The 27,176-nt window shown below is 39.6% G+C and overlaps 1 protein-coding gene across 1 annotated transcript; it reads left to right on the plus strand.

The window, feature by feature from the left end:
* Positions 1-1,885: 1,885 nt before the first annotated feature.
* On the plus strand, positions 1,886-26,205 carry LOC140243383 (polyribonucleotide 5'-hydroxyl-kinase Clp1-like). The gene is made up of 12 exons (XM_072323061.1): positions 1,886-1,978; positions 10,824-10,901; positions 11,697-11,810; positions 12,728-12,853; positions 13,735-13,848; positions 15,040-15,238; positions 16,261-16,350; positions 19,723-19,823; positions 20,836-20,974; positions 22,053-22,133; positions 23,911-24,004; positions 24,568-26,205. The coding sequence occupies exons 1-12, from the start codon at positions 1,886-1,888 to the stop codon at positions 24,677-24,679; spliced, it is 1,341 nt and encodes a 446-aa protein (XP_072179162.1). The 3' UTR covers positions 24,680-26,205.
* The last annotated feature ends 971 nt before the right edge of the window (positions 26,206-27,176 follow it).

Below are 27,176 nucleotides of genomic sequence, written 5' to 3' on the forward strand. Positions count from 1 at the left end.
AGGACTGAGGAGATACAGGTACCTAAATAAACTTGCTCCAGGGTGCATGTTGTTCATCATCTAGTTTGAACCAACAATGAGTGATTCTCAAGTATCCATACAATAATAATATTGTCTATAAAGGATGTTAATTTGAATGCGAACGAGACTGAATATTGATATTTCATGATTATGCAGATCAAGTCTGTGTACATCTGGCAGGAAAATACCAAAGCAGTATACTGACTACTTAAATATTGTTTTGAATTTTTATGTAGTTACTGTACAAATACAGCGCCCCCCCCCCCCCAAAAAAAAAAAAAAAAAAAAAAAAAAAAAATCAGGGCTCCAGAACTTTTTTCAAAAATCTTTATTATTTACTTTACTTTTCAGCGTAATCATCCTGCATGCCTGCAGCCTGCGGATGAAAGCCAACATGCATGTACACGTATTACCGGTACGGTACCGGGTACGCAAAGATACGACACCCCTTTGCCTCATGCATTAAAACTTAAAAGCATGACCACTGGAGCTGGCGCAGGGGGAAAAAAAAAATAATTCCCCCCCCCCCTATAAAAAAAAAAAGTCCCAACGCCTATGGGTATAGCACTGTAGATAAGGTCAATATGATGATATATTCATAACAATGTGTCAATGTGATGTTCATATCTAATCAGATGAGATATCATCACACACATTTGAAAAGCTAACTGTGTGTCAAAGTTAGGGATCAAACACTTACAAAATGATTGGTAGCGATTCAGAATATTATAATAAGACAAGATGACCTGCAAATGCGTCGTAATACATAAAAGTGAATTTTTAATATTTTTTACAAGTTGTGTTGGTGGTTTTTGACGCGTACACTACGCGCATAGTACGGCATGGGACCACGCTCACATCGAATGCGAACGGAAACTCACCTGCACGTCGCCCCAACGGCACCGGCGTACTCCAGATGCGTGTCCCGATCAAAACACGATTAGGCTGCTTTTAAACTCAGTTGAAGATCACTCTAATCAAGATTATCTCTCCGAATCAACTAAAACAATCAGATAAAGCCATCGGTAATATCGTACTGTATAAGAGGTACGAAGAATTACACTTCAGCGTCACATGGATGTTCAAAAATTGACTAAAAACGGTCACGACGTCAAAAACGATGGAAACTCTGTTTATTTGTTGCCGAACTTCAGACACACGTAAAAAAAGTTCTACCCAATTAGACTTGCAAACTGAATGGCCAATTTGAAGAGAAAATCATAAATATCAAAATTATATTAATGACTTTCAGCAAAAAACTTTGAATAATTTTTAATCAATCAACCAAAAAACCCTTAAATTTTTTGAAGATCAAATTGATAGGAAACAGGAATTTTTGAATGACTTTTTTAAATATTTGGATTGATATTTTATTCATGAAATTGGCATTGTTAGAATGAGTATGACACGAGGAAGATATTGGCGATTATTTCAGATCAAACATTTGATTGGCTGATCGACGAGGGGAAAATGTTTATGCATGATAAGAGAGAGACGGTAAGCGCATGAAAATGTGGAATTTGGGGTGACAAAATGGCCGCGCGCGGCTTGTGGCCGTTGAAGTGAGTACGTGACTGGCATACTGCTACTCAGCTAGCAAGGCTAAGCTGCTTGCTAGCTCTGAAAACCTAGCTGTGGAGCAGTTTATCCTGCATGCATGTATCATACTGAATTCATGTGCACTGACTGCTGTTAGTTGTCATTGCTGGTTGGGGCTCAGTCAGTTCGGCTGTTCGTCAAAGCCAGCTCTTGTTAGATACGTAGCATATGCTAGTGCCAGTTTAGTAGCTGTGGCAGGTCACGATCAAGTGTATAAACTAGCTCCATAGGCTGGTGACATCAGGTGAAACACTGGTGAAGCAAAATGGAAGGTGGAGGGGGAGAGGGAGTAGCGCCAGCAGGGAAGGAGTGTACCAACTGGGAGGAACTGAAGGCCCAGACCAGCCTGGAACTTCAGGTAAGACAGGGACCAAGCAAGACTGGGGGGCCATGTCATGGAGCATGTTGTCTGATATTTCTTTACCAGACAGTGATATAAGCTACTGAAATCCTTGCATCTGATTGGCTGACAAATTTGTCCAACAAAATGCCCCCTGGACTATAGTCACATATGGTACAGTAGACTGAGTAGTCTTTAGTAGGGTGTCTGGATCATTTTTGCAACTTTTGAAATTTTGTGAAAGGTGGATTATTGACTATAACGTTAGATCCTATTTAACGTTACTTAGAGTATTTCGTAGTGGAAAATTGAGCAAAGAAAATGGGATTCCATTGGGATGGAATCCCATTTTCTTCGCTCAATTATCCACTAATAAATACAGTAAGGGTACCGGTTTTCGACACTTTAGCACATTTCCTTGTTTACCATCAATACTGCACCGTTTTACCTCGGAATTTCGATATGAAGTTGAGCTACAAAGGCCAATAATAATATGCCTTGAACGAATTCCAGTTTGAATGCACTCGTGTTCAATTTTAGCGATTTCCTTCACGCTGTCGCTGGCATCAGATTTCGACACCCAGCATCATTTTTCGACACAATCACAGCGCGCATCACACAGAAATCACATGGCGCGTACAGTATGCGTACACTGCATTGTGGACGCAAACCAGCAAACTACCGGCGCAAGAACTTGTTGTTTCCTCTATAACGTGTCTTATTATGGGAATGTCGAAATCTGGTGCCACATTCTCAAAGCCAACTCTTTCTACAAGTTTGCTCATTTATCACGAATTCAGCCATGAAATTACTAAAGACGATTATGAAATCAAACATCAGGATTTGGCAAACAAACTGATACTAAAGTAAGATAACCGGCATGGGTGAATTTCATTTTACGGCGATGTATACAAAATGCGTCATATTGTTTGAACCCCTGAAAATGGCCGACATCAAAATTTCTGCTGACACTGTGTTGCTTTTCTCCTAAATATTCTACCGTCAGATTATGATGACGAGTGACAAACGGTGTTTATATAAGACTAGAAATGTGAGTGATAACTTGGTTGATTGTTGAAGTCAGACGTTTGTATTGAGTATAAAATTTAATAAGAATTATCTGCTGGGTGTCGAAATCTGGGTCCTGTCGAAAACTGGTGCACTAACGGTAGTATTAATTTCTGGTCAGTTTTTCTGTTTGCGTTTGTTAGATCCCATTTGTAGCGTTTGTCATTCAGCACTAGATGGCGCGCTCGCCCATGTACATCGTTTTCTACATACGGCCGTATGGCAAACAACATGTTCGAATCACAGTTACTTTTGCCTTCCTGTACGTGGGTTTGCGTCTGCTAGCTACCGCTACTAAGTAGCCTGAGGAGGACGATCTGTTCGGCACGCTAAGTCAAAATTTCACACTTATTTGTCGTGACCTTTGGTGTATTTTGTACTTAATCCACATTGCGCAAAATATGGCAGTATCGAAACTTCACTTTTCTCAAAATTGAAATGTTTTCTGATTTTCTGAAAGGAAGATTTATCGACCGCATGTAAGCGCATGTGATAAGAACGGTACACGAAATGGACCTTGCAATGCCTGTTTCAGTGAAATTGGCTGCCCGATCGGAGCCCGTGAAGAGCTTTGCGGTTGCTGCCGCGGGAGTCGCTATGGGTGTTGTGTGATTTACGACTGCCCGCGGATGCCGCGCGCTGGCTCAGCGCTAGCGAGCTCTCTACAACTTACGATGATGGGCGAATCGAAGCCGCCACTCCACAATGGGAAAATCGTGAACGCGAAAAGATATTAAAATGCGAGATTTTTCAAGAAAACGAAAAAATCAACTGATCTAAACACTGTTCATGTCTTACGGATAATTGATCTCATTTCGTGGCTTGGTGTACCGTACATCTGATTTTCATGATAAACGCTACTATTTGATATGAAAAGTGACTTCCAGTAGATCTAGTTCTACAGTGTCAAGTAAACTGATGACATTTGTAAGTCTGGTCATCAATACAATAGTTGGGTTCATTGTGATGCAAGTTACCAGCATACAAATGTGTGATTTGCATCGAGATACTAATCTCTAGGTATTTGCCCATGTGGCCACAAAGATCCCACTAAATAGCATGCGCAACCAGCATTGCGATCCAAATCCCAAGAAATCTTGCAATTTTTTGGAATTATGTCGACAATATGAGAACACTATGAGAAATCAGCTACAATGATTTGATCCGTAGCAAGTGCTTGAACATTGGAGCAAAAAAAAAAGAAAAGATTTTTGTTTTTTCTTTTATCCCCATCATTCAAAACACACGTCATGACAGTGCACAAACAGAAGGACAAGGATCACTATTCCTTTAGAATTCTGGCATTGGCAGTTTGGTTGACTATATTGCGATCGGCAATAAGCTGCCTTTTTCTGTCCATTTGAATGGCCGCAAAAAAGACAATGTATTTGGATTGTGGTCTTTATTTTGCTATTTTGTGTAGTTTGCTGTGTGAATGCGACATTATAAGGCAAGATTTGCTCTACATGTATGTTTACCATATGGTGAGTTCTCTGTCCTCTACTATAAGCTGTTACCATGCCATTTTCACAAGGATGCTGGTACTTTGCTACGGCTTTGTCTCACATAAAGAGTCTTTGGAACAGTACAATGTATTCTTGTTTTAAGGTCTTAAGGTCATGCGAATTCGCATTGTTCATTACTGATGAGCTACATGTAAGGCATGCAGTTGCTTGGAGATTGACATGATTTTCCGTACAGTCAAAACATACAATGTACACATTGAAACACAATGCCAAGATTGCATGAACGATGAGGTACTTCGTACTTAAACTGGCTTATGAAAGCAGGCTGTCAGTTTTGTGTTCAGAGGCAGTATACAATAGGGTATCTATGGCCCATTGGTAGCAGAGAATGGGGTTACATTAATTTTGTGCATACAATTCAAATGAGATTACGTGTACACATGACATAAAGAAAGAGTAAACCCAGTTCATTACAGGGAGCCTGTGATATTGCATATCATACATGTAGTGGGTGTACCCTTACAAATTTGTGTTGTTATTCCCGCATAGCAGTAAACGTTTTGAGAAACATATTTTCAAGTTGAGGCTAGGCACTATATTTGACAGTCCTTTTGTACAATCCCCCCACCCCCCCCCCCCAAAAAAAAAAAAAAAACCCACACATTTGTGACTGACTAAAATTTTCATGAGCAGCATTGGCAACAGATGTACTTGTACATTTCATGAGACATGGAATCTAGTTCTGTAGAGTGACACATTTAAAGGTCCTGTTTACCATTGGCAGTCATTGGAAGCAGTAATGTTCAAGATATCACAGATGCATACACTATGTGTAGGTCAGTTGTATTACAAAGCATCCTACCATATTATTTTGCAATAAAATCTAAAATATAAGGAGATATCACTATTTTTCTCAATAAACCATAACTGTGGACAGTTTAGGTCTGGAAACATTTTTATTATAACCATTGTTCACATTTTTTATATTCAACAATACTAAACTTTGATTATACTAATTCAAATTCTTACATAGGTGGTTTCTATTCCTAACTCACATTTTAGAGCTGTTTTGAAGTACTAATGCTGGGTTTTTATTTCATCTGCAAACGGTAATATGCCTCTTTAAGAACATTTCCAGTCATTGAATATATTTTGCCAAAATACCCAAGTACTGTCAGTTGCATACCACACATGCAAATGAGGTTGGGTGATGATACGTAGTTGCACAAGTCCACCAGCTGGTTTTACATCATAATATACTTTAAAAATATAATTATAGGATCTTGTTTTGGTTTTAATATGGCATTACATTTGGCAACTACAAGAAAGTACATACAACTCCATACTTACAAGAAAATTAAAACCTGCTACATCCCATGACAGTACATTGTACTATGAGGTAGCATCCAGTGTTGAAATGATGTCAGTGTAAGTTGGTAGTCCTGCTGGAAATCATAATAACAATCATGTACATAATGTTAGCATTATGCCTACCTTATTTATTTATTATTTTTCTTTTCAGGAAAACAGTAATAGTATCAGTAAAAACACTCATAACAGTCATATAATTTCCATTCTATGTTGTTACCATGAGGTATTAAACAGTCATGTTTTTAAAGCTGATGTAACATCAACCCTGCCTTCTTTCTGCCAGGAGAAAACTGATGTAACTGTCCAGTTTTATTGATGCTGGCATCAGTCTCACTACCCTCCATTTTTGATGAAGAAAAGAGTGGGGTAACGATCATGTTTTACTGTTGCCGCTTTAGTCCCACCAGTCCTACTTTTACCAGAGGGCTTGATGAGATGCAGTATTTTCTGACAATCTGTGATGCTGATTTCACGATGACAGGGTCACCGTAAAATGGTGTGTTACTTGTAACTTGCTGTACAGTGGACAGTGCATGTCTTTTGTGGCATCCAATATCCCGTACACTGTTACATGTTACAAATGCACTAGATTTTCTCACGTTGCTCGCCACGTGCGTACCTAAAAATACGAGCCAGTTATGAAATTCTTTTTTTTTTTTTCACCTGGCTACTGCTCACATTTCTGAAGTGGGGATGCCAGGCATTTAATACTGTGCGCCGATTCCAGGGCATCTGTTGCCATGGCAACGATTCAGAGCAGCCACTGGTGATGATGTCAATCTTGTCATCTCATTCACGTGAACAATTCTGCTCGCCAAAATGTCACTGCTGGTTGTCTGATGTGGATGGATCATTGTGCGAAATAGCGACTCTTTCACTGCCGTTTATATATTCTGTCTAGTGTAAAATGTTGATGAACATACCTTATACAATGTATGTGGGTGTAAACTGTGCTTTCATATGAAAGCTGTTATCACCAGTGTGATAGGCATTTCTGTTATTTTGTTCTTGAAGGTGGAGTTGTCAACAGAGTGTTTAAATGCCAAATCCCCCTAAATTCCAGTCGTGTGTTTGCGTACATACTGTATGCGTGTTAGTGTCTCTTTCAAAATGTCTTTAGAGCTTATGTTTCAAGGGAATTGATAATGTTGATAGTATACAGATAATTTTGTAGCCAATTTCATTTTGTGTTTGTACTTGTCCCTATGCAGTCTGTATTTCTCCCACAAACTTCATCTCTGGGTGTAGGATTCAATATGAGCTAGGTATGGTTTGGAAAACTACTTGTAGTCCTTGTACATATTATGCCCTGCAGGCAGTATTTTTCTCTACGTATTCGTGTGGTCCTTGTGATATAAAACTGCCACTTAACATCGTCAAAATTCAAAAAGTAATGTGATACAGCATGTACAAACCAGTCCAGTGGCGGATCCAGAGGGGGGCGCAACCGGCGCACACCCCCCCCCTTTATTTTTCGTTAAAAACAAAAGAAATAAAAAGAAAAAAATGAAATGAAACCCGGAAGTAGCACCAGAAATAATTAGTCAGGCCCCCCCCCCCCTTTACAGAATTCCTGGATCTGCCCCTGCAGTCCATTCATCACACATGCATTATTGTCCCCGCCGAACGAGTTCGAGCAGGGGACTATGAAACGGGCTCCGTACGTGTGTGTGTCCGTGTGTCCGTCCGTCCGTGCGCCCGTCCGTGCGTCCGTCCGTGTGTCCGTGTGTGCGTCCGTGTGTGATCAAAATGTTCAAAATGCTACTCCTTCGCCATTTCTAACCCGATTTTGATTCTGTTTGCTTTATATGATAGCACTACATGGGAGCTTTGAAATTTCTGTACAGAATTTCAGTTGTGACCTTTGACCTTGACCTTTGACCTATATTGTACATTTTGCTTCAAAATGCTACTCCTTCGCCATTTCTAACCCGATTTTGATTCCGTTTGCTTTATATGATGGCACTAGGTGAGGGCTTCAAAACTTCTACACAGAATTTTGACCTTTGACTTCTTTGACCTTTGACCTTGATTTTTGACCTATATTGTACATTGCCTACAAAATGCTACTCCTTCGCCATTTGTAACCCGATTTTGATTCCGTTTGCTTTATGTGATGGCACTAGGTGAGGGCTTCAAAACTTCTACACAGAATTTTGACCTTTGACTTCTTTGACCTTTGACCTTGATTTTTGACTTGTATTGTACATTTTCCTACCAAATGCTACTCCCTCGCCATTTCTAACCCGATTTCGATTCCGTTTGCTTTATGTGATGGCACTAGGTGAGGGCTTCAAAACTTCTACACAGAATTTTGACCTTTGACTTCTTTGACCTTTGACCTTGATTTTTTTACCTATATTGTACATTGGCTACAAAATGCTACTCCTTCGCCATTTGTAACCCGATTTTGATTCCGTTTGCTTTATGTGATGGCACTAGGTGAGGGCTTCAAAACTTCTACATAGAATTTTGACCTTTGACCTCTTTGACCTTTGACCTTCATCTTTTTACCTATATTGTACATTTTGCTACTGAATGCTACTTCCGGCGGGGACATATATTACGCACCGCGTAATTTCTACTTTTCCTTGTAACAACCTGGTGCATGCTGTACAACACAGCTCATAGAAATGAGGCAGTAGGTGCATTCAAACTGGAATTACAATGATAACTATACCAGGGTAATTTAATAATGCAGTAATTCACCTGAAGCACTCATACTCACATTTTATTGCATGATAGTGAGACACTTGTAACATACACTGAATGACACCCCCTCACGACACACAGCTCAAGTTCATCCCAGTATACATTGTAGCTTCATGTACAAGCTGCTTCAAGGGATTACTGCATCAAGGTATCAAGGTAAATTTCATTCTCAAAAAAACCATGGTATTTCTCGTATTAACTCGTTCCTCCCGCAATTCTCCAAGAGCCTCCAATGCCCCCAAACGAGATTCCTTTTTGCAGGTCAACAGAGAACGAACAGGTTGGTTATCAACCTGTGTGAAAGCAGTCAAGTGGTATAAATGTACCCCATTTCCACGGTCAGCGACATGTGGCATTGAACAATGAAAATATTCATCGGGCGTGAGGTATGAATGGAGCATGCATTGATGAACTCACAAACTCTTGTTTCTCACAAAAGAGGCACCTGAATGGGGTTGAATAGCAATAAGCAAATATCTACTCAGCTCAGCCTTGATCGCTATGGATCTTCATACAAGTTTCATATAGCAAAATAAGCACACACTACATAATATGCACTGTACTTTGGAAAAAATGCACTGTATAATACCATGATACACACAGTTTTCATACAGAAAGAAAACTGATGTTGATAGAAAAATCTGTGATCTTTCTATCAAAGCAATTTTTCTGGGCAGAATAACACAAACAGACATGAATTTTGGCCACAAATGCCCACACTCTTGTCCACATTTTGGGATCCTGGTATAGTTCCCATATCATATACCAGCTGACACCATGGGAACCTGGTATACCAGGTTCCCGTGAGGAATGGGTTGAGCACTGTGCGTGAGTGTATCTGTTTGCATGGAGAGGACCGTGCACTTGTATTTTGGGATATTTTTCATGGCGTACAATGTACACTGTTTCTGCATTGAGTTCTTGTTCTTGGAGCTGTGTTTTTGTTTTGTTTTTGTCTCAGTTGTGTACAGAAAGTAAGACGTACTTGTACATCGTACATGTAGTTGTCCCTTTTCCGTTGTTGTCATCGGCAGCATCATCAACAATTTGATGAACTCTCCATAACTTTCCCACAGCTTTGAGCTATGATCACCAAACTCACTACAGGACAATACCATTAACTGAAAGATCTGCGGGTCAAGTTTGACAAGGTCAAAGGTCAAAAAGTCAATGAACTTGCTCAGATTTTGATAAGCACTATTTTCATGTAATATTTTTGGTGTACTCTCAGTAACTTTCCACAGATTTGAGCTACAATGTATGACTACAAACTCACACCACATACATACATAACGTAAAGATGCCGATGTCGTTCGAATGTGGGTTAAGTCCAACAAGGTGAAAGGTCAACATGTCAATGAACTTTCTCTGATACAATTTGTACTCACAGTATTGTTGTGTATTCTCAACAGCATTCCACAGGTGTGAGCTATGACCAGAAAGTTTACACCACAGGCACCTGAAGATGCTGATCAAGTTCAAATACATTTTTTGAGTAAAGTCTGACAAGTTCAGAGGTCAAATGGTCAATGATCTTTACCTGATAGTGAGTGATAAGCACTGTACTCTTGGTATTCTGACATACTCTCAATTTTCCACAGCTTTGAGCTGTATGTCCACCAAATTCACACCACAGGTTCATTACCTAAAAGATACTGGTCAAGTTGGTATAGTGGTCATTTCCACCAAGGTCAAAGATCTACAGGTCAATGAAGTTACATTGAAAGACCCTATGATCACAAATTGCAACATGTAGGCAATACATAATGTAGCGCTTGCCTTGTTTGGGAATTCCTGTGGCATTGACCTGCAAGTAACTTTCATTTATGTGTTCAATTTTCTGAAAGTTGATTCTGTCAATCGCATGATATGGTCACACACAGTCCCAATATTTTACTGTGGCTCACAATTTCCAAGTTGTGTTTAGTGACCGTGGATTGCAGATTTCATGTGAATGCCAGCTTTTGCAGCAAAGGTGAGGAAATACAATATCTAAATCTTTTGAAAGCTTTGGAGGTGTTAATGTTGTCACAAAAATTCTTACACATGGAAATCCAGTGCATTAAAAGTTTTAGCACTGTAAACAGTGTCGATGACATGACTCATGAGGGAGGCCCAATGCCCATTTGATCAGACTTTTTTTTTCTTTCTTCGCCTGCAGTGTAATGAAATAAGATCTGAAAAAAACGTCATTAAAATTTTCTTGTGATGATGATTTCGCCTTTCTTCTGTTTTCTACGCCTCAGGGAGGGCGAGAGTTCCAGCTGGCACAGGACAATGAACTACGATTTGAGGTGGAAAACAATGAATTGGTGGAGATGGAGGTATGCCCATTTCACAAAGTGAACTGTAAACTTTGATGGTAGTCCAAGTTTTCAACTCTTTCCCCCTTCTTTTACCATTCCCCTCCCCACCCCTTTTTTCTCCATTCCTCCTTTGCTGTATCTCCCTCTCCTGTTCCTCTCCCCCCCCCCCCCTCCTTTTTTTTTGTGGTCAACACTGGTTGACTCATTATACTCTGAAGTCATGTTGTTAAATTTTAGGCTTTGTCACATGTTAATATTGATGGTTGTAAAAGCAGCAGATGATACCAGTGAGAATACTGTATATTCATTACATGCCTGGAAAGTATGAGTGCATTTTTTTTAAATCATTGAAAAGACAGAGCAGGACAAAAAGATCCTCACTTTGCATATTTTATTGTATGTTAGTTCAGTCTGGATTTCCTGTTTGTTAATAGTGGTCTTGTGCAACATGATTCTTATTAAAATGGTATTACAGATATATATCACTTATGTTTTCAAAAGTGCCTTGAAAGAGCCTAATAGGGGCGGACATGGTGAATATCAGGGGAAGGACCACTCCACATCTTGGGGGGGGGGGGGGGGGGGGTAAGGGGTGGATAGATGGCAAGGAAAGTTCTGGCTGTAGCTGTAGCAAAGTCATTTCAAATACATTGTAAATTATAGTGGACAAAAAAAAACAACAAGCAAACAACAGACTACCATTTGATAATATTACAAACACACAGACTACCGATTGATGCCTATGAAAAGCGTAACTATTTTTCTTCACCTACAAGTGTTATGTGCTATTTCTTGGAATTCTCACCACCACAGCTCAAGGACGGTCTTGCCGAAGTCTTTGGATCGGAGCTGCTCAGAAATAGGATCTACAAATTCTCCTCGGGGTCCAAAGTGGCTGTCTTCACGTGGCAGGGCTGCACGCTCATCATATCCTTGAAGAATTTGCAATCTTTTCACGAACTTTGTTTAGGTCAGAGATCAAGTGATGTACTCTATATATGAAAATGATTACATCTACGCTATTATTAACATGTCAGTGTCTTTCTAAGGCAGCTGTTGTTTTTGGAAAGCTTTAAAGGGATGGTATAGTTTTGGTTGAGATTTGGCTTCTAGCTTCCAGCCTTTTTACGAGATGATGAGAAATCTGTTATGAAACCTTTTACAAAATATGAAAGAGCAAACAATTCTAGGAGGAATTCAAAGTTTGCTTGATGAAAATTGGTTTTGAATTGGCTAAGATATCCAAAAACAAAGAGGTCCTATTAAAAGATGGGACCCAGCTTTTATGGGGACTATGTTTTGGATATCTCTGCCATTTCAAACCCAATTTTCACCAATTAAACTCTAGATTCCTCTCAGAATTGTATGCTGTTTCATGTTGCGTAAGTGGTTTTTAATTATCGTGCAAAAACTTAAAATCTGAATCTGTGACTTTAGTATCCACGACTTTCTGGTTCACTGCATTTTGCAAGCTTCCTAGCACTGTACCCTGCAGTACCCGGCATCACCGCTTATCAACCCGTTTAGGAGGGACTGATTTTGCTACAACATGCATTTCCCATAGACACCTGCCCGAGTATACCCGGGACTCGTCCTCAACGGGTTAAAGTCCATAGAAGATACAGCTCGGGTAGTAGTAAAATATGAGGTGATGAAGGTAATATGAAGTGTCCAGTAGAAACAAGCACACAGTCCATATGGCAGTGTTGATTTATTTCCTTCTCTTCTGTTTTATCCGACACCACCTTCCAATGATATCAATTTTTTGCATGACTTCAAGATCTCTGCAAGTGTATTTTAATTGAAATTCACAAGAAAGTGTATCCCTTAACTCTGCCCTGCACATCCGTGGAAAGACTGAGGTAGCATACGTATCCAAAGAAACGCCAATGGTAATGTACCTCAACACGCATGCAGCGCTGGAACAAATGAGGCAGCAGGCTGAATTGGAGGCTACCAGAGGACCAAAGGTCAGTGAACTTTAATAGTCTGCCTCATTATTCTGAGACCACAATGCATGAATGCTTTTGGAAAACATTCTATTTTTCAAAGCCATGTTAATTGATATATAAGCGTTTATGCAGAAATGCAGTTCAGCGAAGTTGTAGAGAAAATGCCACAGGCTTGATTAAGAACTTTTTATCCATAGTCAGGCAGCATTCTGTTTCAATGTAAAATACCATGAACAATTTTCGGTCTCCTAGCCACCAATACATCACATGTGTCTTTGAAGCATATATTTATGTAGCCACTAACGCCATCTAGGTTATGGGAACGTTAATGTTTTACCTATACTATACCTATACCCAGGGCTCGACACTAACGGTGGCCCGGTGGCCCGGGGCCACCAAAAACGCACATCGGGCCACCAAAATTTCAGAAATGAAGACTTTGGTGGCCTGATCGGGCCACCAAAAAAGGACGGATGTTTGCCTTTGGGCTACCAAAAATAAAAGTTAGTGTGGAGCCCTGCTATACCTATACTGAATTGTCATGCTACTGCACTTTTATGGGCATCACTGTGGAGGTTTATCACTCCGCCAATACAATTACTGTGGTATTTCTGCATCATAATTGTTCTGTGATTCCTGGGTAGCACATTTTCATTGTGTGTTGGAATGTTGAATTAATAGCTTGCCCCTTGTATAAGCATTTTTTTTTTCATTTCTTGATTTTATTAATCAGATAAATACAATACATTCTATATTTCACAAGTCACATGGCATACTTCGACATCACAAAAACAAACGTATGAGCATTTGAAATCACCATCTCCAAGATAGCATGGAAGTATGGCCAAGTTGGCTAGAATTCAATAATCTCTCCCCTTCTTTCCCGCCTTTCTTTCCAGGTGATGGTAGTTGGACCAGGTGATGTTGGAAAGAGCACGGTTTGTCGGTTGCTACTCAACTACGCCGTCAGGGTTGGCCGAAGACCAACTTTCATTGAACTCGACGTCGGACAGGTGAATGAACACTGTTCCCCCCCCCCCCCCTTTTTGTTACAAAAAAAAAAAAAAGACACAATGATGCTTGTCAGTGTAGATTTTGATTTGGTTTAACTCAGTGAACATAAATAGCAACTACTTGGAATTCATGATGACTATGGTAACTGTCTGCAGATAACTTGCTTCACCAGCACTTGGAGAGATAGAATGGGTGAAGAGACGTGTGGGAAAGCAAAATACAGGTGATATGCTACGTAGCCGAGAAAAGCGGCAAGTGTACTTATTCCATAAAAACAGTCATTTAAGTGAGAGCCCTACATGCAATAACATGTGTGGGACTTGGGCAAGTCTCGTTTCTGAATATTAAAAAAGCACCCTTCGTAAGAGGTCATGACAAATATGAGTGATCCTGAAATAGAGTAGGAGGTACAAGAGAAAAATTGTGAGAAATGCTTGTGTGCATCTTTATGTGGAAAGTGCTCATACGATTGTATGACAAACTCCTTGAAAAGTATGAACACATTACAGTATACTTTGACTCGTGTGGGACTACAGCAAGCTCTTTACCACTGAAGCATACAGGTACAGTTGGACCTCGATTATCCGGTCATGTCGGGACCGGCGCTCATCCGGATAATAAGCGAATTGGCCGGATATGGGAGACACGATGTTAATGTATATAGCTGCCGTCCAAACTGCCGTCCCAGTGCACTGGCAGCTAGGCAGGTAGCGTACCCCGCAACGGTGGTGTAATCTATGCTAGTCTGCGCAAATTTGTAGTCTCTTCTTCACAAAAATAAAGTATATCTTTATGTGAAAATCATACATGTTTTACCTCATTAGATATTGAGAAACGTATCATGCACATCTTATGAAATTAGTAAAATAGATCCATGAAAAGATGTTAAAATCACTGTTTTGTTTTTTTCCATTTTTGGATGAAAAAAAAAGTCCTTCACTGCGTGAACGTGTCCGGATAATAGAGATTTCCCGATAAAAGGAGGACGGATAATCGAGGTCGAACTGTATAAGGTTGTAAGAACAGTAAGATCTGTGGTAATAAATATAGAGAAATAATTTGATCACCTACCTTTACAAGTCTTGTGACAATAGATGCTATCAACTTGTACAGTTTGGTGTCATGAATCAAGATTTGGATTGTAGGCCAGTTAAAGTTGATATCATTTGTCTTGTTGATTTCATGTACAGGGTTCTATATCTGTGCCAGGGACTGTGGGGGCGTTGCTTGTAGAGCGGCCGGCCGATGTAGAGCAGGGCTTCGCCCTGACCGCACCCCTCGTGTACCACTTTGGGGCAACCTCGCCTGGGATGAACATGAAGCTCTATCAGATCCTGACTCAACGACTTGCCGAGGTCTTCGGCATGCGCTGTAAAACGAACCCAAGAGGTACAAGATACCCCTCGACAACATTTATTTTTTCGTTCCTCTTCTTCTTTTTTTTTTTGGGGGGGGGGAATGTTAGTCATTGTACTTATGGCTTCCTCATCCATATAGATATATCAAAAGATCTGGACAGCCATGTTGGTAAAGAGAAAAATGATATCAAAGCCAATCAACAGTGATCCTAGAATGTCTAAATGCACTTATTCAATTTCCTTCTTAACACAATAAGGGTTTAGGAAACAGCATGCAACAATGGTAGACATGGGGGGATGGCCCAACTCGGCTATACCCGCAGATCATCTCCGGGCCCAGAACAAAATGGAAATCCTTTTTGCATTGTCATTGTACCAAGGGCACTTGTGAATTGTCAAATAAAAAAGCAGCTACTTTCTCATCTCTGAGTGAGAGAAAGGGGAAGAAAGTGCGAGGTATGTGAAGGAATGATTTCAAATTCTTGTTCTCAGTGGTGGTTATGTAGCCATCTCGTGAAAAAAACCCCTGAAGTTTCACCTGAAAAATTACTACCAATACTGGGTACGCCGTATATTTCATAATGTTTTTATTTTTGCAAATTTCGCAAGTCGGGTGTTATTCACAAATTTCAAAACTCACGAAAATATCAACTCTTATCCTGACATGAATGTGGCGTACCCCCGTATATTTCTCCATTCATTACTGTGCTCCAAGATTGCAAATTTAACCAAGCGCAAAAATGTCAGGAAGTCCCGATTCACAAAAAATTAGACTCGCTAAATATATACTGTGGCGTATACACTATATGCCGAGAGGATGTAAAAAATCTTATAACATTTTGTTTTGCTCATGTAACACTGGTAAGTCCACAGTGTTAGTATATATTATGTATTGTATATATGATATATGCTATTAATGTGAAGCCCATGGGATAAGATCATAGTGCAGTATTATTGTGTCTATCCATATGATGACTGTATTTCACTTTAAAACTCTTTTATTGAATATGTGGATAAAGTCTATCCTATTATTGTATCTGCTCCCTCTTTTAGTTGCCCAGAGTGGGTGTGTCATTAACACATGTGGCTGGGTCAAGGGGGATGGCTACCAGTGCATCAAATATGCTGCCCAGGCATTCGAAGGTAAATTAGTTGGCTTCAAGCTGATTTGATGTTGGTGTTCAATGCTGCCACAGATTGATCTGTGCTTCCGGGTGGCATCACACTGTCAAGATACTGTCACGAGATCGCCATACAATTATGGAATTTTCAATTTTCGTGCGAAGTTAGCCCTGAACTTGGTCAAAAGCCAATCAGCAGCCAAAGCAAGTATGGTGCCTTACAGTTGGTTATAAACGTTGTCACCTGAACTATACAAGGACGCTACACAAAGATTTGAATCTTTATTGAGAAATAATACACATGAAGGAAACATGATTGCCACTGCCCACAAAGTTGCTGCTGGAATCTGAGAAACTCCGCCAGCAGTCATGCTACTGTATACGCTGTTATTTTTGCATACAGATATTTTTGCGAATGAGGAGGTCACAGACATTTTCGTGCGCTGTAGTTTTTCGCGAATCGACACAGAGGCCTTCGTATTAAAGTGCACTGATACCTCGGCGCGTGATGACATTTTGGCCTGGTGTTAAATTCGCGGTCCAACTTTAATTCGCGAAATTCGCGAAAATTAAACTCCCACGAAAATAACGGCTTATACAGTATTGCATAACATGACCTCTGTCACGTGAGTGACTTTTTTTTTTTTTTTTCTCTCTGCTACTCTGACACCGAAATAATGGAAATTCAAACTGTTCGTATACAGTTATGCTCGAGTTTAATATTTCAAATCTTTGTAACTTTCTCGTTCACAGCATATAACAATTGAGCATAAAAGATAGTATGAAACAAATCACAAATACATAACTGGGTTATCTTGGATGACCCGAACTGGTGATCCCCTCAACTTGGCTCAGTCGTCATCGATGCCGGATACACTCGTCGTCGACCTCGGCACAGTCGCTTGGCTTGTCTCTTGGAAGCATCCCTTGACTTGGCCACTCGGCTAGATGCTACCCTATCGGCGGTCCTCTCAGCTCCTCGGCCTTAACTAGTCCCTGCAACCACACAGACTCCTGCCTTGACCCGCGATGCCCGAGCTCAAGCGACGACGAGCAGGCAAATGGAGATTGAGCCCCGTACCAAAGTTCGGATCATAACTGTCCAAGTTCAGTTTATATCAGCAGCTGGAGCTCGCATCTCACCGACGTGGAAAACCCCCAGAAAAACGACTGCTGCCTAAGCGGAGATCTATGCTGGATGTCTGATTAAAGTGTTTCTCCTCGATCCTCTACATTACTCAGCTTTTTATTAGCTTCCCTAACCATAGATGTTCACACTTAGTCCCTTACACTCCCATACACTTGCTTTTTCATGCCTTTCCTACACTAGAGAAATCATCCAATCATCATGCTTACATATAGCCCTATTAAAACTGTACACAATATGTCTAGCCATCGTCTAGACTGCTGTTACATAACATCTTTACTCATGAACTTGTGAACAATAAACTACAACCAACATCTAAAGAACATTGACATAGCCGAGTCTCGACTGAGCTCGAGAACATTCCTAGCCACCACCTGGATGGGAGCTATTACATAACACCTCTATTCACTCAATTTCTATGGTCTGAATTAATATATAGTATCACAAACCGGGCATGCTGTTGCCATGCTATTTCTTTAACTTTTGCTTTGTCTCATTTCATGTGACTGTCCTGTCTGAATTTGACTGATCTAGACATGCTGTTGCTATGCCAGTTTATTCTTTTACTTTTACTTTGTCTCACTTGATGTAAATTTCCAAACAGTCAGTCTCTTGCAGTTTGACCTAGTAGCTTTCTAGGACAACTTTAAAACTCTAAATCTTTACAAATTCAAACAAGTTCGATTTCACTTCACTGGCAAAATCAAAGATAAATTTCTCTCCTGACACCCTCATGACTCACTGGATGTTTACATGACCAGAGCCGAATTTGAACATTTCATTTGGCATGTGTCCGTCTGTGCCCAAATTCAGGACAGTGTGAAGCCTCCATTGGTGTTTAGTTAGGCCTGTCTCGGGGAGAAAGCAATGCAGGCAACTACAAGTACAAATACACATTTATATAAAACATTCCGCGCAATATGTCACCATTGCAAAATGCTGTTGCTGCGATGTATTATTGCTTTTTTATACCTCTGCCACGAAGTGGTGCTAGAGGCATTATTCTTTCAAATCTCCTGCTTCTTTTGACACCAAATTTGCGATGTTTTTGCTGGCAGTTTTGAAATTACGCATAAAAATGAACATGCATGTTGGACCAAAATAAAACATTAATTCGTGTAAAATTTCAATGAGGAATTCATGTGCAAATGTGATGGGGAAAGGGCATTGCCATAGTAACAGCTAATGTATTCATCAAAAAAGAAAAGAAAATGAGACAAAAAACTTGTACTGCACACAACTCATCCAGCATCCAGTATATATTTCCACCTTCAAATTCATGAAATTCTTCCATCGAGGTGTTTTTATTGCAACTGATTGACAAATTGCCCTACATTGACGTATAAGCACTGAATTGATCGGTGGTTTAGTAGTAGCCGTGATAAAAGAAATCATGGGCATACATACTCAAGCAGGATTCGAACCTATGACCTCCTGATCTCTGGACAGGCGCCATCTCCAGTAGACCACTGAGCTTCCGCCCGACAGCAGGTATTGGTTCTAATCCTTATAAGGATTAGAACCGACAGCAGGTATTGGTTCTAATCCTTATAAGGATTAGAACCAATACTTACAGTCTCCCTTGTCTCGAAGCTGGTCTACAGTCAAGACGCCTTCCCGTATCTGCCTCGGGCAGTGGGTTCTTACCCTTCGGGAAACCCTTCAAATATTAAAATTATCAAATTACTCAATAGCCAGAGCACTAGAGCACATTATCTTAATCAACATCCAAATTGCCTTGAAATACAAATGTGTTTCAACTTGGGCAGTCACAAACAATGGTCATTTGATTTATAACAATAACCAAACCATTTATCACAACTCATATTTGCGAATTCCATGCAAATTTGCCTTTAGTGGAGGAGAGCGTCTGTCCATCCTCTCATGATAGCAAGAGACATTCTTTGGAGATCATTTACATAGTTGATTTATGCCATTTTCATTCTACAAAAGTGAATACTGTATACGCCATATATTTCGCGAGTTTAAATTTTCGCGAATCGGGAATTCCTGACGATTTCGCGAGTGGTTAAATTCGCGATCGTGGAGTCGTGTACTGATTGGAGAAATGTACACACGTATGTCACATCCACATCGGGATCAGAGTCAATATTTTCGCGCATTTTTGATTTCGTGAATTGCACTCGCGAAATATTCGGCGTATACAGTATATCAAGATGCTTTGATAGCCACCAGCATAGTGTGGAGTTGACTTAGATTTTATTTGTTTGTTTGTTTTGTCCGTAGTGGATGTCATCATTGTGTTAGACCAAGAGAGGCTGTACAATGAGCTCGTGCGAGACATTCCATCCTTTGTCAAAATAGTTCTACAACCCAAATCTGGAGGGGTAAGTATTCATCTTTTTCTGTGGAAATAGGGGTGAGAGTTGATGCAAACAATGAATGAGACATAAGGATGAAAGAGGACGTAGACCTGAGTTTATTGTATCTGTTTTGTTTCTGTGTGTCTCCAGTCAGAAAGATGCGTTTTGTCCTGGGCCTCTTTTTCCATAAGCCACAGAACAAGTTAGCAAGACAAACTAACAAAACAAGCAAACAAACCAACGAAAAAACAACAAAACCAACCAAACAAAAAAAGAAATGGTAAGTTTGTATAACACATGGCCTGGGTATGTTACACAAGACCAAAATTTGCCAATTTGGTGCAAAAAGCCCTCCTGGTCAAAGGTCACCAAACTTTGTCGTTGCTTGTCATTTTGTGGTCATCACTTTGACTGAAAAATACCAAAGCGATATAATTTGGTAGGAAGGATCAATATAAGCTAATTGTATGCGTGAAGCAACAGTGGTGAAAGGTCAAATGTTAATGTCAAAGGGTAATTGCATTTTCAACAAGAATGTCAGCTTCCAGCCATAGCACAAGCTCGGGATGATCAGTAACAATGTTATTTGTTGAGAAGGAAGGACAATCTGACATGAATTAATAATTATTTACATGGAATGATAGGGGTGATAGGTGAAGGGATGTGTTAAAAAGTCACTAACATTCAGCTGAAAATGTTGTTTATGTCATTCTTGCTGTTACAACGGCAGACCCCTGTCTGTCTCAGCTCAGCTGTTCTTTCAGCTGATGTTCTTGATCACATATTTTTTCATCGGTTTGTTTGCTACCAGTCAGCGGTCATTACAGGGCTGGTTCGTCTACTTTTGCTAAGACTTGCCTAGATTTCTTGTTAAATTTACCTTGCCATATTTGATTTCTCTTCTTTAGTTATAATCTTTTTGATTTTCATTGATCAGTTCATACATGTGAAGAATGTTACAGAGGTTTATGATTTCTGTTTTAATGTTTGTGTTTTTCCATCTATGTTTCTTCTCTTATGTGGATACCACTTCAAGGTGGTAGAGCGATCGCAGAATTTTAGGCGTTTCACCCGCGACGAGAAGGTGCGGGAGTATTTCTATGGCTTCGGTGGCTGCCTATACCCACACTCCTTTGAGGTGAAGTTCTCAGACGTAGAAATCTACAAAGTCGGTGGTACGTACGAGAATGTTGTTGAATTGTTCTCAAATACAGATTAATTCTGTCATTATACAGATGTGTTCACACTTTTTGTGAAAGAAAGCCATTCAGTTCAAATGAGACTTCCACTCTTGTGTTCTACCTGACTTGAATAAGAATAGAACAGTTGCAGCACTTAGCAGATATTTCATGAAAACCTGACCAAAACTTAACGGTTATGAAAATTTAAGCTTTCACTTTTTTATTGTGTAAACATTGCTTTTAGTCACAGTCAAAGAGACACATTAGACAAGGCAGCAATATTATTGCCTCACAACACTTCTTTTGGTTTGTACATTGAACTGTTATTGAGTTGTTCTTATCATCATTTATGTGCTACTGTATAGTCAAATATGCAGCAATATGTTCCCTCTCCCCCCCTTGCCAAATTGTTAGTGCTGCATTGTAGCTGTGCTGAGCATATCAAGTCAGCTGAACTTGAGCAAACTACACAGATGATGTCGTGGGGATTATGTGAATAACCCATCTCTTCAAAGAAAATTTCTTAAATTTTGAACCATATATCAGTTTTTGATATTTCTTTCTTTGGAGGAAAAAAAAAAGAGTTGGCATCTGTTGATTCTGGCTGATGATACAACCACCTTGTGGCTACTGATACTTACATCACATAGAACCTAAAGTGCAGCCTCTGTAAAACAGAAAAAGGATTAGTTTCTCTGGTATATATCGGGTGTATATTCTTTTGTGTCATGTCAATGCTGGTGGTACTCAACGTTGTTTCTATTACAAGAACAAATCATATGATATACTCTGTTGTCATCCAACAGTCTTTGCTGTATACGTAAAAAAGGCATTGTCATATGTCCCATTCTATATTTCACCTCAGCCGTGGGCTGTTGGAAAATAACACTGTATGTACAAACGATAGGCTTGTTATAAAGATGTCATGCGTATGATGTAGAATAGTTTCATGTATAGTGTCGTGCAAGTTTTATGGAGAGACAGATATACTTTTTTATGTATGTAAATGATGAAGGTGATGTCTTAAAGTCTCTCTTTCCCAAATGTCTTTCTCCCCATATTTCACACCTAGCTCCCCCTGTCCCCAATTCATGTCTACCTCTTGGGATGACCCCCGAAGACAACCAGACCAAGCTGGTGCCGGTCACTCCAGGTCAGTACTTGGATGGGTCCCAGTGGCCAGTGTTCTTGCTGCATATTTAGTAAACTGACCAGGAGCAAGGGACATGACTGATTGGTTGCCTAGAGTAGCTTTCTCAAGTCAAATGTGTTGTGATATCTATGGTCATGAAAGGAGGTAGATGTTTGTGCAGGTGTTTGCTGTCTGATTCAATGCATCAATGTTAAGTCTGTTCATCTTTATGAACTCTTACCAGTTGAGCAGCCAGTTATCATTTTCATAGCTTTATTTCATTTGTAAAGATACACCAATAATTCAGTAAAGACACTAACACATCTTGAAACATAACCCAGTCATTCAAAGGTGGTGTCTTATTTTGAAATCAGGTTCAATTATTAGCATGAGTGACACGTTTGTTTGACAACCCCAATATCTCATCACCCACCCGTATGCTGCAATAATGCTTCTTTGACTGTTGGTTATACCTGAATTACCTGAATAACCTATGATGATGCCCAGTAAGTCAAAGACTTGTAGAGGGCCATTCAAAGGATCCGATCCACTGGTGGTTATAGTTGTGTATTCATGGATTTAAGTCTATGTCATATGGTAGAGCTTTATGCCTTTATTGAATTTCTGCACAGAATATCATCTATCTGTCTCTTTGTGTTTGTCTGTCTGTTTGTGTCTCTCTATAATGTATACATATATGTTAATATACTTAATCTTTCATATGTTACAATTTACACAATAAAGAATTTTGCTGCCATGAATGCATTTGGTTCTGTGTTCACAGCTTAACATGAAGAAAAGTACCTAATACTGTATACGCGGAATATTTCATGAGGTTTTTATTTTTCGTGCTATTCGCGAAATAAGACACGCACAAATAGTGACTCTGATCCCGATATGAATGTGATGCACACGTATACATTTCTCTCCATTCAGTACAATACTCCATGATTGTGAATTTAACCACTCGCGAAATCGTTTGGAAGTCCCAATTTGCGAAAATTTAGACTCGCTGAATGTATGGCGTATACAGTAATAGATAAGGGTGATATGAATACAGTTGAACCTCTATTATCCGGCCTCCCTTTATCCGGATCTCTCTATTATCCGGACGCAATCTCGCCGTGATTTTTTTTAAATAATTACGGGAAGAAAGGGGGATTCCCAACTCCTTGAGAACTCCTACCCAAACACACATGAATTACATATTACTTCCAATATGATTAACATACATTGCATCAAATTTCCTTCTAAATTGCTTACCATCAGACATTTCAACATCCCGAAACATCCCCAAATGTAACAATGAAAAGGTTGCAGTATACACATTACTACATGTGGTACTACAATGGGCTTCATCAGTACATGTGTATGTACATGTATAAAGCATTGAGTCTCCCGTATCCGGCCAAATCCCTTATCCGGATGAGCCCCGGTCCCGACTTGTCCGGATACGAGAGGTTCAACTGTATGCTAGGAAACAGGATATCATCAAATCAACACACATCGACCATTTTTTTTTTTTTTTTTTGACTGTGGCTATTACTGTCCTGGCATCATTACATTGTGTGTGGTAGGAGGGTTGAGTTGTAAAAATGGCTGTGGTAACTTTTGAAGGGGAGGTTGATGTATTTGATCCTAAGAGATGCTAAACTCTGTGTAAATGTTCATTTATGTGCATGTTTTCTCAATTTAACAATTTTTACTTTTATATTTTCATTTATTTGGTCATGTGATTTTTTAGAAATATGAAATTTGCCTAATTTCATTGCTCTATTTCATTATCATTTAATTACAGGTCCAGAAATAGTTCATCACCTTCTGAGCGTCAGTCTTGCCCAGAGCAAAGAAGATGACCTGATCACAACCAACGTGGCAGGCTTCATTGCTATGTGAGTATTGTGCCCTTTTCTTTCTTTTCTTTTCTTTTTTCATAGATTGCTAGTCTCGGCTCAAGTCCTTATGACATGAGAAGAGATAGAGGGGGGAGGGGTAAAGCAACCCACAAAACTTGATATAGGTCACGTTTGCTGGATTTACGAGCAGTGCCGATGCAGCATATAATGTTGCATGTTTTCTATGCCATGTGTTACACCAATGCTTCTCAACCTTTCTTTGACCCGAGACCCACTTTGGCTGCTGTTAATTTTTCCGAGGCCCAGTTAGATAGAATACAAGTATTTTTAATGTATTTTTTGGCCGACAATCAGGCCCACCCAAGAGAGCTTCATGGCCCAGCGGTTAAGAAGTTAGGTGTTACACTCATGTTGACAATGTATTCTATCATTCATTTCTCACATGTCAGACTCTAGGATGCTGTTTTCACTTTCTGTTATACATCTGCCATTTTGTAATCATGTGACCTTGTAATCATGTGACCTTGTAACATGTGACCTCTACTAATGTTATTACCTTGCCTTCTGCTTTGATTCCCCCCTTCTGTCTCAATTGGCAGCACCAACGTCGACATGGAGCGGAAGACTTTCACCGTGCTTTCACCGGCCCCGAGGCCGTTGCCTCGACGCTACCTACTCCTCAGCGATATACGATTCATGGACATCAAATGAAGCCCCTGAATATCCCAGCATTGAAGCAGATGGACTTTGCTCTGCTACATGCGCTTCACTCTGTGAAGAGTATTCCTAACATATAGGTGTTCTGCACAAAATGGAAATCTAGACATGGGTGAACAGTTTATTTTTTTATATCGGTTCCACCCATCGATCACCTGCACTGAACATCAACATCGGCGTATCAAGTAAAGCGTGTGATCATCTTCTGCAGCTCCCAGCATGGACACTCTGTGGAGTCTTTCAATACGTGATTACGTGCAGCAGTGTCGGTGATATTTACTGTATACGCCATATATTTAGCAAGTCTAAATTTTCGTGAATCGAGACTTCCCAACCATTTCGCAAGTGGTTGGATTCGCCATCGTGGAGTCCTGCACTGAACGGAAAAATGTATACACGTACATCGCATGCATATCGGGATCAGAGTCAATATTTTCGGGAGCCTTTACTTTCGTGAATTGCAGCTGACTCGTGAAATTCGTGAAAATAAAAAACCTTGCAAAATATTTGGCGTATACGGTATCATCCTGTCGTTCTGACTCAGGGTACACTTGTCAACTGGTCGCCAACCATCATTTGTTGTCATTACCATGCCAACTGGATGGACACTCGTCAGTCCTCTAGCAAGACAACTGTGGTGAACATATTGTGATTGACAGTTTTCACCGTGTGTATTTAATGCTCTGTATGTATGTGTGTGAGTGTGTGGTGGGTGTGCGACAAGGCACGGGTAAGTGTCCTCAAGGAATTTTACATACTGATGTTTACTGTATTTAAAACCAACTGATACTGTTACCGCGATGAACTGTGTTTGTACAACAAACATTGAAATTCTAAACACCTTGCAATGCGGTAAATGAAGAAGAAGCAAAAGAAACGAAAAAGCTTATCAGTACAAGTAATGATTAAAAAAGAAATAACTTGTAATGCCTATGTGAACCGATGAGGTTTGAGAAAATTGTTTTTATACGGCGTGAAGTAAAGAAAAATACCTCAGATAATAGGTCATTACATTTGACATTTGGACTTCATTCGAAGGAACTTTTATACCCGAAATGACTTATTTTATGTATTGAGGGAAAAGAGGGAAAAACTGATTAAGATAGATCAAATCAAATCAAACAAACAACAATGTAAATAGCAGTGAAATTTGACAAAAGGAAATATTTTTAGAATGTTTACCCCTTGAGTCTCCCAAACGCACATTTTTGGACAAAAATACAGATGTAGTATAATGACACAAAATTCCTTACAAGTGTGAGTTGAGAGGAATGAGAATGACCTCACTTTTCAGATCTCATACTCTGTTCATGTGGGAAATGATGACAATGATATATTTTGGGTCAATATTTCAGCCAACACCACTGCTGTTGTTATTGTTTTTTAAAGTTTGCAAGATTTATTTCACCAGTGTAGTCTTGTCAAGACCTGCATGTACAGGCCCTTCTCTTGAGAGCTCTGTTTGTACGATCAAAATACAGAAACATCAAAATAAAATTTGTACGTAGTGGGTCAGTGAAACATAAGAAACATGATATACATTTGATGAAAATTACCTTGTCGAAAATGCATACATGTTTCATTTGAATGCCATCATTATGAAAGTTATCCCACCTTCACAGTACTTTGATGTAAAGGGCGTAATTCTCAGGTGCGTTTCGAGAGGAATTCCAGTCTAGATATAAGTTTTAATAGTCTGATAAGAAAGAGTAAAATCATCTGAGTGCAAACTATGCAGATTTGATCACAATCTGATAAAAATTATGCAGATTTGATCACAATCTGATAAAAATTAGGGAAGTTATGAAATTGTGAAGTCTCGCTAATTTTTGCATAACAGATCTCGTGCAGACGATATGAATATGCAAATGAGTGAGCTGACGATGTCATCACCTCACAATTTTCCATTGATTGCGTACAAAAAAAAAAAAATGGTGATGAGAATTCAATATTTCTGTTAGTAAAGTGTAGAGCATGTCATTCTTGGTTGAATAAATTCAGAAAAGTGATCAGTTAGATGTATCAGGATTTGAGACTTGAGCATAATTGCATTTGAAATTTAAAAAAAATGAAAATTTCAAAATTGTATACCTGTACAAACCGTTGGGTGAGATTGAGAAGGGCATTAAAGGTACCTCGAACACTATGGCTTTAATGGCAACTTGACACCCCCCCCCCCCCTCATTCTCACCCGACGAAACTTTTTTAGCAAGTTGTGAGGTATGACCTCACTATTTGCATATTCATATTGACTGTTCTACAACTGTTTCCTGAAAAAATTAGCAAAACTTTCAAATGTCATACCCTCCTTTTCTTAAAATCTGATTTTGATCAAATTTTCATTGTTGTGCTAAGAAAATATATTTTCCTTCTTTTCAGACTAACTTCCAACTGCACTGAAAAATGTTCTTTTAAGCAAGAAAGTTAATAATACATCTCTGTGGGTATGTGCTGGTCACTGGAAGATTCATGAGGTAATGATGGTATCATC

This window comes from Diadema setosum, chromosome 20 (genome assembly GCF_964275005.1).
Source record: "Diadema setosum chromosome 20, eeDiaSeto1, whole genome shotgun sequence".
NCBI classification, from domain to species: Eukaryota; Metazoa; Echinodermata; class Echinoidea; order Diadematoida; family Diadematidae; genus Diadema; species Diadema setosum.

What these genes read in the sequence shown, in the direction of transcription:
- LOC140243383 (XM_072323061.1), top strand. Translation starts at nt 1,886, where the DNA reads ATGGAAGGTGGAGGGGGAGAGGGAGTAGCGCCAGCAGGGAAGGAGTGT. An exon ending in GGCAGGGCTGCACGCTCATC is followed by an intron (nt 11,811 to 12,727) that starts ATATCCTTGAAG and finishes TCTGCCCTGCAC; the next exon opens with ATCCGTGGAAAGACTGAGGT. An exon ending in CTGTAAAACGAACCCAAGAG is followed by an intron (nt 15,239 to 16,260) that starts GTACAAGATACC and finishes TCCCTCTTTTAG; the next exon opens with TTGCCCAGAGTGGGTGTGTC.